This window comes from Podarcis bocagei, assembly GCF_964188305.1.
Source record: "Podarcis bocagei genome assembly, chromosome: 4".
NCBI lineage: Eukaryota > Metazoa > Chordata > Lepidosauria > Squamata > Lacertidae > Podarcis > Podarcis bocagei.
Window position 1 is genome coordinate 29,562,751 of NC_138128.1, and position 14,480 is coordinate 29,577,230.

At 38.3% G+C, this 14,480-nt stretch overlaps 1 protein-coding gene across 1 annotated transcript in view; it reads right to left on the minus strand.

The window, feature by feature from the left end:
- Positions 1-2,229: 2,229 nt before the first annotated feature.
- The window catches only part of RASA2 (RAS p21 protein activator 2), a 51,057-nt gene continuing 38,806 nt past the window's right edge, over positions 2,230-14,480 (minus strand). The window contains exons 19-24 of the mRNA XM_081190161.1: positions 13,482-13,588; positions 12,825-12,907; positions 10,146-10,354; positions 9,641-9,744; positions 9,166-9,355; positions 2,230-8,362 (exon numbers count right to left, since the gene is read on the minus strand). Of these exons, the coding sequence (XP_081046287.1) occupies positions 8,332-8,362; positions 9,166-9,355; positions 9,641-9,744; positions 10,146-10,354; positions 12,825-12,907; positions 13,482-13,588 (724 nt within the window). The 3' untranslated portion in view covers positions 2,230-8,331. The remainder of the gene's footprint in view (positions 8,363-9,165; positions 9,356-9,640; positions 9,745-10,145; positions 10,355-12,824; positions 12,908-13,481; positions 13,589-14,480) is intronic.

The window sequence follows — 14,480 nt, forward strand, 5'->3', positions numbered from 1 at the left end:
CAACCCAACATCAGTTACAGCTTGGTATTGTATTGATGATTTGTTGTCTTGTCTGTTTGAAGTAAACATCACACAGACCGTTAAGCCAGTCTGTTGGAGATGAGGAAACCTCATTTTCTGATGTCCAGCCAAACTCAATCTGGCAATTATATGTAATAAGGAAGGATACCTGAATATTTGATAGTGACAGTATTGTCACATCAGAATATAATAAAGCATCGGGTGATATCCAAGCCACAAATATCTAGACTGTTTCCCAAAACTTTTGAATTTAGCTGCATAATCACAACATAGTGCCTTAATCTCCTAGATAATCTTATGATGTGGTGATTGCATCTCCTTAGACATCTACTGTTATCAGTTGTATATATCATATGCAATTTCCATGATGATACGTGTCATTGTATTTCTTAATTCCACCTTCTCATATATGGTAGCCATGTTGGCCCATAATAAATTATTTTATACACCCGCCACCCCATTAGGGCAGTATATATCCTAGACCAACCAACATCTTACAAAAGAGTGTGCATTATTGTTATTTTTTAGTTCTCCAGTGCTGTCCCCCCCTAAGGGTAAGCAAGGGTACACAGTACTGGCACCTTCTCTCCCCCCATGTTAAAAGCGTGGCACTTACTGTAACAACTTCACACTGAATACCAGCACCGGTTTTTCCTTAAAAAAAAAAAAAAGAGCACTGACCAGAACTCTTCATCAGATGAACTGGCAAAGAAAACAAAGGATGTGGAAGAAAAATGTCTGATGCTTGAGCCAAGGATAGGCCTTGCATTTACTGAGTCTTAAGATGCAATGTGGAAGGGGACTGGGCAGGATCCAACATCGGGTGGGTAGACTTCACTTTCCTCCCCCTCCCTGCTGCCTCCCATGTACCACCAAAATCTGCTTCAGAGAATTCCTCAACCCTTTGGAATAGATTTTGAGGACATGCATGAGGGTGGAAGTGAGGAAGGTGAAGTCCAATTGCAAAAGCCAGTACTGCTCATGTATGGGCTGTGTTGAATGCAACCCATTCCAAAGGGGCCGTTAGGTGAAGTAACTCACTTTGACTCCTACTTTTTAATTTTATTTTTTAAAAAACCTACCTCGCTGCCTGAAATTAACCTTCAGATTTGTTTATTTTAAAACCCTGCCTGTATTTCTACCTACTAAGAAACTGATATGTTTTGTCCAAGGACGGAGACCCATCTGGGTAACAGCTAGATTCTATATTTTCTAATATTCTTATAAACCATTGTATATGCTGCTGCTTCCCAGAAGATACTCACCTGCCAGGGCCTCATTTGAACATCTTCTACCTCACCCCACACTCTACCATCACATTTGTTCACTCTCTATCTAGACTGACAAAATGTTCTGGAGAACATGAAAATATGCACACGCTTTTGCAATACTTCAGTTTGCCTAGCATGGATACAGAAAAATAAGATACGTTTTATGCTGCAAGTTCAACATTTTGTAGTTTTGAGTACCTTCCCTTATTAAGACAAAGTTCCTCCCTACCCCGAGATCTTGAAGGTGATACAATGACTAAGAAGGAAACTGCCCATTTTTAAAAACAGATCTAACATTCTGTGCTATATCCACATTTAAATTTTTAGAATCTAAACACTCTCAAATGTTCATCTACATTGAAGAATTCATTTATGATTGAAGCGACTGTGTATCAAAGGCTATTTTGTTAAAATTCCATATGAAAGACACATTTTAAAATTCTCATAGCCGTTCTTCTGGCATACTAACTGGAACATTTAGGAATAAAAAGTTTTGGTATCTATTCTTCCAAGGAAATAAATGTTTCATTTAGGCTATACTAGCACATCTTGCATTTTTATATAAAACCACACAATTATTTTAAAGGGATTCTGTTTATCTTGATTAATATAAATGTCATGATATGGTTGCTTGGTTTATTTGAGTTGACTTTTAAGGTTATCTGTACATGACATGTAATTTGTTTATGTTACAGTCATAGTCATACCCCGTTGCATAGCTTTTCTGCAGAAGTTATATTGTATGTTAACCACCAATGTTTCTTTCAGTCAAGGGCACAATGCATTCACAGATCCTAATATTTCCAGCCTATTTCATAAGATGGAACAATAAGCAATTGATCAATATCTTTTTAGCATCCACTCTTTGAGAAAACCTTTATGTGTGTATTAAGTATTTAAAATGATCAATCAACATATTAAAAGTGGCTGCAACATGCAAGTTTCAAACTTTAATACTTGTGTTAAGAAAATAAACTTTAAATAAAAATACATTCAACATTTCATCTTGACAAATTAAAAATACACTGCAAAATATACATGTCAACCACAGCTAATTAAGCAAGCAGTCTTTTTAAAAAAATCTCTAGGCTAATCCAAACAGAAACCCTTTTCAATATTTACTACCTAGTTCATACAAAACTTAATTCTGGGTTATCTACTGTATTTGAAATATAACACTGACAAAAAGAATTGCATGGACAGGGCTAGGAAGATCTTTGGCACTTGGCCACATGCTGAAAACATCGATACTGCTTCATTGGAACATGAAATATTTTTCAGTGCTGCTTTATTATTAACTGCCTTGTACTTTACGCAATGTTGTACCTTAACTTTTGAAAGTGCATTTATTCCCCATAATAGTTTTGAAGAGCTCAGGTTTAATTTGGTATAAATGTAATTTGGAGGATGATGAGCTTTATTTGCTTGAGAGCCCTCTGTCCATCTCCATGTTTTGATGAATACACAGAATGCCAGGCATGACTCACATCATCAGGTCAATGTGTTCCTTCTGCACAGCAATCCAGTATAACTCTAGCAACAGCAACTGAATAGATAAATTACTAATATGGGAGATGTGTACTAGCCATTCCTGGTAAACAGTGGGCGGTTTGCTGCTATCTATGTATAGTAAAAGGTCAATGAGGCAGGGGAATGGAGGCTTTATTAAGCACTATTCTGAACCTCTACATCCACAGAACTATGCCTGCACAAGGATCAGAAATTAATCGTGCTCTTTTAGAATAAGGCAGAAACAAAGTTACTCAAACCTTACTTCGTGAAGATATGGTATACAGACAGAACTGATTAATAGGTGACCCCCGTTTTCTTAATATTAACTATCCCAATTTAAGTTTACATCCTTTCAACAGAACTGTTTGCAGAGTAATGACCCTCAATAATAAATATTATGCATTGACATGGTTCTGGTGCAATCATGGCATACACTTCAAAAAATAAAAAGGAGTGAATTATTTTAGAAATAATGTGAACAGGAACCAAAATGATTAACAGAAGCAATACAAAAAGTTTGAAGTACCTTATAGACCAACACGTTTACCAGGGTAAATGGCTTCATCAAATGCCAAAATAGAATGACACAGTGATGATGCAACAAGTTAACACTGTAATTCAATCATCTTGACTGAGTATCAATATACTGAAAAGCCCCAGATGATTGTTTAAGTCCACCATCCTCTATATTTTCAGATGCTCAGCATGGATGCCACTGCTCATGCAGCCAAAATGGCACCAGCAGAAGAGGGAGGTATCAGTAGATTCATGGGAACTCCGAAGTTTGCAGATTACAAAAAAGTTAGCAAAAGTAATGCACAAGATTCACTGAAACAGTCCAATGAAGACTGAATATGTGTAGTGCCCCCAGGAAGAGGGGGGAGATTTGTGTGAAAGCAAGAACAGAGTAAGAATTAGTAAAAGATGATGGAAGAAGACAGAAATATAAGGTTGAGATTGTCAGGATAAGTAATTTTGAGGTTCACACGGAGAAGCTATGATTAAAATGTCCCAGTGATGAAGTGCGAACTACACATGCAAATCAATGGGAAAATCCAAGATTGTAAGGTAGCTGGAGCTGGGCACCAGTGTAGCCACCTCACCCCCCTAAGAAGAGGGAAAACATCAAAACGGAAGACCCACCCCCCACCAAATAGCCCAATATGCTATGTGAGCAGGAAATGTTGGCTATCCAACCAAGTGGGAAATGAAAAACCAGGAAGAGGAAATGGAATGCAGTGGCTGGAAAGATGAATTGAAGCACTTCACCCTGCAACATTTTGTTGTAGGTCACATTTGTGTGATATGTAAAGGGATCCAAAAGTGATGCATGATACCAATGTCAAATCTCAGCAAGATTCTTGAATACTAAGAATGTAGCTTAGGAACACCAAACAGCAAAATCACTTAACAGTAGGTCAGGAACACTGCTCTTTTAAGGTGGTTTATTACTTTGCCTGTTTTAAGAGACCTTACTCATATTTTATTTTTTTTGATGAATCAAATAATCAGCTTGCAATCTCCTAACCAAGTAAAGCATCTTGACTCCATGAAAAGTTACAGACAGTATCACTATTTGTAATGAATACAAGTGCATAATACATTTTAAAGTTACTTTGCCTAGCAACAAAAATTGAAGGCACAATACCTTTAAGTTAACATTTTTAACACTCAAACCTCAAAAAGAACACCATGCCAATTTGCTTATGTTCTAGGGATGGCCACTGCGGGTTACTTCAAATCATCATTCAGGTGTACTCCAGCTCCAGGGATGGAGAACTCCCTGCTTGTGAGCGTAATTAGGCCTGCAAGGCAGTTCCCCACAAATCATGCCCACTTGTCCCACAGCTGACATATGTGACAACAGGAGTGGGGAAGGTATGGATGAAACTACTTAAAGTGAGCTCCCAATTGTTGTTTTGCAAGTGGGGCTCCCCATCAGTGCCACTCAGCTGATTGATTCTGACAGGGAGCATCTGGCTACACTATTGGGAACTCCCTAGTGCAGCTAAAGGAACTGGGTTTCTCCAAACAGAGCATTTCCCCCTCTACAAAAGAAAAAAAATACCAGTTTAAATTATTACATACAAACTGCTAATGTGGGTTGAATATTTAACACGATTTTGATTTATATATCTACTTTTAAAATTAAAATGTAACTTTTCCTATAACACATCTTTTTTGGATGTGAACTGAGGTATACCATATTCTGTTGTAAACAGAGTGGGTTGAGGGAAACTGTTAAAAATAAAGCAATATAAGAATAGAGTCGGGTACTAGTCTTAAGACTGTAATTCAGAATATAATATAGATCAGCAGGTCCATGGTTTTGGGTTGTACGGGCATATTTACCAACCTCATGATTTGTAAGATAACCCTGTGGCTGAGCTCAATTATTTCAAAAATAAAGTAATATTTTGCACTATTCCTGTAATACATTAGACTGTATTAATGAAAAGGCAAACTTCACTGTGCATGGTATTTACAAGTATGAATATTAAAATTGTTGGTTGCACATCCTTCCCATATTGTCTATTACTTCTTTGGTACGGGTTCTCATGGTCATATTCAAATATCACAACATGATTTTATATAATGTATATATCATATCTAAAAGCACGTATGTAAAACAGGGAGTGTTATCGTTAAGTAAAAGCTGTTGGCTGTACTGCACTGCCAATGCTATTCAACTACTTGTGAATAACTTTATTAATTCATTATTGAGATGAAAGATTGTCTCAGAACACCTTAAGTGCTCAGATTACAAGGGAAAGCATAGTCAATGGCTCACCATGAAAATGCAGAACACCCCCACTTCAGTCCTTCCCTTGGAGGAACAAACCATAATCCCCAATTTAGTGTTATATCCAAACCAGAAATTGTGGCTTATTTTGCTTCAAGCAAACAATGATGTAAACTTAAAGTTCTTGGCTTATCAACTGCAGTTTGTTTCAGCACAACAAACAGCAATTTTGATTTGGATATACTTTTAAATCAGATCAGGGATTGTGGCTCGTTTTCCCTCATGCTACAGGAGTGGTAAAGTTGGAATGATAAGCAATGACTTACCTTGATGAGCAAATTAGGCCACTGTTTAAAACTATGTACATGATTAAGAACTAATATAAATATAACTATTATTTTGTATTGATTGTACTATTTGCATTTATTTGCATCTTTATTTTTCACCAATTGAATTAAATAAAGATTAAAAGAGTGACATATGACATGATCCCACTACTACAACTGATATAGTATGTAGCTTTCACCCAGGTGATGAAACAATGATTGAATTAATAGCATTTGCATATTTCCCTATAAAAAACAGTAAAACCCACTGAAACAAGTCCCCGGACAAACAAATTGCAATGCACAATCACATCTCCAATATTTTAGTTCAATATTTTTGTTTAAACCTAGGGTGGACAAATGTGCCTTGTACAATTTTTAAAAAATGTTATCAGACAATAGTAGATTGTAGAATACGCAGGCCTGAACAGGGTATTCTGATGGAGAGCCTTATCTAGAGGAAATAATTTCCATCAGTACTTCTGGCTTTGTCCATTGCTGAATACAGAACATAGAAAGGAGAACACCTCTGATTCAGGAGTCACTGCACTTGAAATACATATATAAATTAGCTTTATACCTCCCAATTGTTGATTCAGTTGTAATTTTCTTAGATCTGTTTGTACCTCTAGTGTTCTTCTTACATAACTTCTGTGCCATTCATTCTGCTAATCCACTAAGATCCATGATCCAAAGTACTACACAGCTAAGCCCATGGGCCCAGAAGACTTCAACAATAGCCCCCATGTTTATGGCAAACTATTTCTGAAACTCAAAAGACCTATCCAAAGCAGTTAGTGATAAGGCATGGGTATCGGCTGTTCCAAAATGACTCCCACTGGCTGCATGCAACCCTTTTGAGCATGCCTAAAGTAGCTGAGTAGATTATAAGCATTTATTTGCTGGTGCAGAAAGCCTTGTAATCTGGCTGTTGAATCCTACAGCAAGATCTTTGAATTTTTTCTTAGGCAATGCCATACTGTTAGTAATTCATGTAGTATTTTAAGCAGCTTGTACCCATTCTTCCCAATTTCTATCAATTAAAACAAATATTAACCACAACAGTGGCAAATAGCAGCCAAAAAGAAGAAAAACAAGTGTAGAAAAGTAAACTAGAACAACAATATACAAATATGTGGCAATATATCAATTTTTACAGTGCTCAGAAATTTACTCCCAATATGAGGTTTCCTAGTACCACATTCAATAATACTGATGAAAGGAAGCCTGGGGTGATATCAAGCATTAGTCATACTTAGAGCAGACCCACTGAAATCAATGGAGTTAAGTGTATTGATGTCAATGGGTCCAGCCTATGTCTTAGTTGGATACCATGTTTCTGTTCATTACATACATTTTTATCAGCCTATGATTAAAAATATATCAAGAAGGCAAGATTAAGAGTTTCTAAATGCAAATCTGAGTCCAAAACTTCACCTGGCAAGTAAAAAACTAGATATAAAAATGTTCACAAAAGCATTGTTTTAAGCCACAATAGTGATCATTCAACTGATCATAATGATTAGATACTAAAAAGTATCTTTAAATATAATCTGGGGGCAATCCAGATATTTAAAGTGCTTGGAGTGGTTTTCGAAATCAACTAGTCGCAATTGGATGTGACATATTTCCAATGTGTAATACCTATCTTTAGGGCGATTGTTTTGATTGGCAGGTCGATGTTGCTTGGTATGCACCCATAATAGTTTCCCAACAGCACGAAGTTCTTACACAGTACTTCCAAAAAAGCCCTGATTGCTAAATAAAGTACTAGTAAATGGCTATTAAAAAAAAAACAAAATTCAGACAGTGGTCCCATGTCACTCCATTCACTGCTCACTCCAATTGTAAACAAGATGCATAGACTCCCTGACTTGTCCTGCTTCAGTAATATCACTTAAATAACATAACATTGCTAATTATGAATGCACATTTAAAAAGTACCACTTTGTTTCTTACAAATGTCTATTGTGGATTAAGAAAGGACCATTTTAAAAGTGGCCGTGCGCTGTATATAAAGCTTCAATTCCTTTTGTTACCTGTTGGGATTTCGTTGGCCAAGACTCATTGTCCACAGAATAGGTACCGATGGTTCATAAATGAAATTGATTATTATCTTGGCACACCCAAAGTCCCTTCTGCAGTGGTAGTTAATTTCCTCCCTTAGAAAGCTTATTCCTTTAGTAGTTCCTTCCAGCGCTAGAAAATTTGTTTACTTTCATCTTCTGGCACTTTTAGTTCTTTAAGCGAAATGGAACTGATGTTCCTCACCCTGCAAAACAATCAGATTCCCAAGCAAGTCTTTTCCCTATTAAATAATAAATATATTGTCTGTACACAGCTAATATCCAGGCAATGTACATTCTTAAATACTCTGAATCAGCATACAATCAGGATTTTTAAAAAGTGAAAACTACTCCAGTTTCTTCGAAATCCATTTGTTGCAGTGTGTCTTTGGTTAAGAAATTTTCCCAACAATTGGATTTTCTCTGGAAAAAAAAGAGGAAAAAGAAACCATGTCTATTAGGTGATAAAAGTAGCTTAAAAATATGAAAGCATGCTAGCTCAACCCTTCTCTTTGCTATGGTCCATTTAGGATAACACACTAGCGGGAAATACCTATTTAATGCATATAAAATGAACCACTGAAGATGGAAATATTGAATGGTGCAATATGATGTGTATTACTGATTAAATGTGCTTGAAGAGTGCTGTATCTTATATTTGTGCAGCTGGTTCTTGCTGCCTAAGATTAGAATCTTCCATTTGTTCCTATTTATATTTTGTTAGTTTTGGCTCAGTTCTCCAATCTGTTAAGGTCATATTGAATCCTGGTTTTGTCTTCTGTGGCATTAGTGTCTGTGGCATTCCAGCTTAGCGTCTTCAGCAAATCTGATGAGCATCCCATCAATTCCTTTATCCAAGTCATTTATAAAGACGTTGATCAACAACAGGCCCAGGATGGAACCCTTCCATTTGTCACTTTTTTCCAGGATGAGGAACCGTTAGTGAGCACTCTTGGTTTGGTCAGCGAGCCAGCCACAAATCCACCTAACAATTACCTTGGCCAGTTTCTACAGTAACCAAGAATAGCATAATTGATACAGCTTATTTATGCTAAATATGGAGATGTGTAATAGTAATGTGTCTGGGTTTGAGTCAACTATTTCTCAGAAGCAGAGCTAATTTGCATGGTTTACCTTGAGAAAAAAAGTTGGATGATATTTCAGAGTACATCTGGTTTGTCAGGAGACAGATCAACCCTAAAGGTAGAAGTACCTACAATACTTACTCACTGCCATATTTAGCACTAGATGATCTTTTCTTTCCATGTCTGTCATGATGCTCATCCAACTTTTCTACAACAGATATTATTTGCTTAAGTGTTTGAAAAGTTGCTACTGAGTCCTCAATTTTGAAATTAGAATAGTCATCCGGTTCCTTCCGCGGACCTTGATAGACTGCTATACTTTCACAAGCCTCTAAAAATAAGTACGTACAAGCAACAGTATTAGGAAGGCCTTAGTTTTTATTAAACAAAATCTGTATTCTTCTACGTGCTCAGAAGCACAAGTATATGTAACAGAAAATGGTTTTTTAAAAAAATAATTAAGAAAGAAAACTACTTTACTGGACACAAAAGAAATCTATTTGCCACTTGTTCTATAACCAATTCTCATAAACTTAACAATTTACTAAGTAATGTTTTTTCCTCCAACAGTACTATTTCTAAAAAATCAGCACTACTTGAATTAGTATATCTGTACCTTCCATCTTCTGCAACTTTGGCATGTTGATAGCAAAAAGGGAGTAGATTCTCTCCGCTTCTCGATCCCCATCAATCTCTATTTGGATGTCATTAGGCACACCCCTGCAATTAAAAGTTTATAAACTATATACATATACATACATCTCCACCCTTCACTGTATATTACAAACCATTCTCTAAAGCAGTTTAACACATGCAACTGGCTCCCGCCATCAATGGTATCTATTTTCCCCGATTACAATGTTGCCTGTTCCTTCCACCTGCCATCTGTGAACTAAAGGACTGGAATATATCATATAGGAAGCACACATCTCTCTAGCTACAAATCCTAGGTTAACTATTATGACAAGCGGCCTTAAAAATACACACACTATTCTGCTAAGAGGCCCCTTTAGGCAACAAACATGCCAGGGACTGACTGAAATCCCAGCAAAAATAGGCAGAGACCAATCTTATTTCTATTTCCAAACAAGTATACATCTTTCTTTGCAGATGTTACTTACACAGTGCATGGTGTGCAACCTTCTGAGTTCTCTGATGTAGCCTTACAGCAAAGCCAGTTTCCATTCAAAAAAGCAGACGGATGATAAACACTCAATCTGCTTTCGTTGTATCTGCTCTTCCTACAGAGAGCTTCTATCCACTCACTAGCCTCCACACAATTATTTGCTTGCACGTAGAGTGGCTTTTCAGCATGTATCACTTGAAACATCTGAGAAAGAAAATATCCTTTTTATTCAGCAACACAAAGTTCATTCACAGGACTCCAAATAACAAGCAGCACAAAACTCTCTTCATTTGCTGTTTTATTTAGCAATTTTGTGAAATTTCTGTTCTATTGCTTAGTAGCAGGACTGCAATGCTACACCCTTCACCAGCTTAGTTCTCGGCAGCCACATTGTTACTTATCATGACATCCTTCCCCTTGTCCATCCCATCTTACATCATAAACCAAGAAACAGACTCAACTGTGGCAGCTACTAGTACAACAGTCATGTGACTAGCAGAAGCCCCGTTCCTCATGTACTGCAACAACTGGATCTAACAGGCGCCTTGGGTGGGCAGAAGAGCTTGAACAGTGTTAACATATCATATACCCTGCTTTCACAATAAAATGGCTTGCACAACAGCAACTCTCCTGCTTCTTGCGCTAACATTATGTGGGATACTGCCCCTTACCGTATTTTTCGCCCTATAGGACGCACTTTCCCCCCTCCAAAAATGAAGGGGAAATCTGTGTGCGTCCTATGGGGCGAATGCAGGCTTTCGCTGAAGCTTGGAGAGTGAGAGGGGTCGGTGCGCACCGACCCCTCTCGCTCTCCAGGCTTCAGGAAGCTATCAGCAAGCCTGGGGAGCCCGCCGGAGTTCCCGCAGGGCTCCCTAGGCTGTGGATAGCAGCCTGCTGCCCGGAGTGCGGCGCGCGCTGAAGCAGAGCGCCCCGCGCTTCAGGCAGATATCCGCAAGCCTGGGGAGCCCGCGGGAGTTCCCGCAGGGCTCCCTGGGCTGCGGATAGCAGCCTGCTTCGGGCAGATATCCGCAAGCCCCCCAAAAACACTAGGTGCGTCCTATGGGGCGAAAAATACGGTATATTTCAAGCAGCAGCTCCTTCTGGAAAATAATCATTAATAGGAAGAATCAAAACAGTATTCTCAACCAAAAACCTTAACATGAAAGAAAGTGCACCCCAAATTGAACCTGCCTTGTGTTTATTAATGCCCTGTGGGCTTAAGGATGACATTGGTTGGATGGCAGCTATAAAACTAGTACAGTAATCCAAAAATGTCACTTTTTGCTATACAGACAAAAACCATTTTGGGTGGGGGGTTACATTCCTGACCCCCACTCACTTTTCCGACCTCTTCTGGGTTGTGGATATGTTTGTGTGGCTGTGCACATACTGGACAAGAGTAAAATGGTCATTGCCTGTATTAATTTCCTTGCCATTGTTGTATATTTGCATATACATTTTATTGACACAGTTATCAAGTTATCGGCAGATAAGGTAATTCTTTTGCTATACAAGGACATTGTTAAGTTGTAATGTATTGACTGCATATATGAACGAAGTATTTGTGGGTACTGTTTTTCAACTATTTTGCAATTAAGCATTTGCCTTTAAGGGACCTTTGCCCTCCAAATTAGAAGTCTATTTTTAATCGATAATAGATAATTTAATAGATAATTATTTCACGTAAGCCAGTTCTTTAGTTTATTTACAAGCTTGATGTTGTCCAGTATGGATCCAGGACAACTGGCTAGGCAGTGATATGGGTATATGTATCCATCCCAACGTGTATGTGTGTGTATAGTTGGTGGATAGGTATTTGAGCAGAAATTTTGTTATCTGCAGGATAACAAATGTTATAGAGTTTCATGAGTTTCAATTCATAGTTTAGTAGATGCACATTTCCTGCTTAGACATCTTAACCAGTGTTTCTTATTTAGACTTCCTAAACCAGGCTTCCTCAGCCTTGGCCCTCCAGATGTTTTGAGATTACAATTCCCATCATCCCTGACCACTGGTCCTGCTAGCTAGGGATCATGGGAGTTGTAGGCCAAAAACATCTGGAGGGCCGAGGTTGAGGAAGCCTGTCCTAAATCTATTAACTCAGGATACTTTTCACGGTATTTCCCTCAATTATATGTTAAGTTCCATCTACAAGAGTGGAGAATCTCTGGCCTGTCCAGGCTAAATTTGACTTGTATGGGTCCCAATTTGGCCAGTTTCCTCAAAACATGTTCAGCTGCCCCACAACTGGATTCTTGTGTGGAAAGTTGATCATGCAGCTGATCCCTGCAGAAAGCAGGCCAGATATTATGCCCCCAACATCAGCAGAAAGATGATAATTTTGAGTCTGTTCATCAGTAGGGTGTCAAAGCATTGCACAATCATCATCTGATGTCATTGTTATTTCATTTAATTGACAGGATGGCAGCTCTGTGGAGCTCTCAAATTTTGCCAATGAGAGATAGGGGAGATAAGAATTTGGCCTGCCAGCCAGTTTAGGTTGCTCAGTTCTGATCTACAATATGGTTGATAAATGTTTCAAAAAGATGGGGGCACTGCAAGTAAATATGATAATTATATAATGTTATTTTCCAAGAACAAATGCCCTGTGGAGCAGTTAGCTTAAAAACTAAGTGTATTCTTAACTAATATTTCAAAACTAAATCCAGCTTACGTTTTTCCTGTTAAAGGCATTCTCATCAAGCTTTTCCACTGCAAGGATGTTTTTGATTGGAATGGTGTAAATAGGATCTTTATCTGTGTAAATAAGAATGAGTAAATTGGTACAAACTATAGAAAAGAAAACTATTGATTAGGATAATGCTGGAGACAAAATCTTAGTAGAATTTGGAACTGAACTCTGGCATTCCATTTTTCATTTCCTATGGAGCAAGTGCAGTAGAAAAAGCATATGCCTGCCAACTCTATTATGGTTAACACATATATGCAAGTGCCTCTTTTAGGTAAGAAAGTAAACAGGCTTCGATAGGACTTTTTTTCAGCCAGAACTCACAAGAACACAGTTCTAGCACCTCTCAGGAGAGCACCACTGCCATCATAAGAGAACAAGGGAGGCGTTCATGGTGAGTTCTGGCACCTCTTTTTCTAGACTAGCACTGGGTTTGGAAATACGAGTTGGAATTTAAAAATACCTTCAAGATATAGAAGACAACATATTTTTACTACTTTATACCACTTTGAACAAAAAAAGGATTCTGTTTTAACGAATTCATTTAATTATCATAACGAAAGAACAAAGTCTGCACTATAGATAAATAGACCACATCCTGTAACTTAAAATGCTGAAGTTGCAAATAAGCAGCACTAATACCTTGTTGCTTATGATAAGTGAGCTCTCTATCTGTCAAGCAGAACCAACGCTTTTTGAAATTCTTTTTCCCAATACGTGTTCTTCCTTGTGCTCTTTTATACATTTCCCTGTGAATAGAATACAAAGGATTATTAAGCAGAAACCTTCAAAATGCTTCCCATAGAGTTCCCAGTTGCACTTACACACAGGTCCTTCAATCTGCCTACTCATTATGCAAAAAAATACTTATCCAATTATGCTCAGTCAGTCACCAGTCTAGCTGGCGCATTCTGGATTAGCTGTACAGTGGTGCCTCGCAAGACGAAATTAATCCGTTCCGCGAGTCTCTTCGTCTTGCGGTTTTTTCGTCTTGCGAAGCACGGCTATTAGCGGCTTAGCGGCTATTAGCGGCTTAGCGGCTTTAAGAAAAAGGAAACAAACTCGCAAGAACTCGCAAGACGTTTCATCTTGCGAAGCAAGCCCATAGGGAAATTCGTCTTGCGGAACGACTCAAAAAACGGAAAACTCTTTCGTCTTGCGAGGCATTCGTCTTGCGAGGTACCACTGTAGTTTCTGAGTCACCTTCAAAGGTAGCCCCACGTAGAGCGCACTGCAGTAGTCCAAGCAGGAGATAACCAGAGCATGCATCACTCTGGCAAGACAGTCTGCAGGCAGGCATGTTATCAGCCAGTGTACCAGGTGGAGTTGGTAGACAGCTGCCCTGGACACAGAATTGACCTGCGCCTCCAGGGGCAGCTGTGAGTCCAAAATGACTCCCAGGTGCGCACCATTCAGGACCAGGGAGTCCCACACACCTGCCCGTCCCCTGTCCCCCCAAAATAGTACTTCTGTCTTGTCAGGATTCAACCTCAGTCTGTTATATAGTTATAACACTAAGTGGACCACCATTTCTTTGTCAGAAATTGAACGATTTATAGTTGAATATGAGACTTTAATAGGACACAAAGTTGAATAAAAAACCCCAAAAATATTAGGAATAAATATGATTTAGAATCCAGA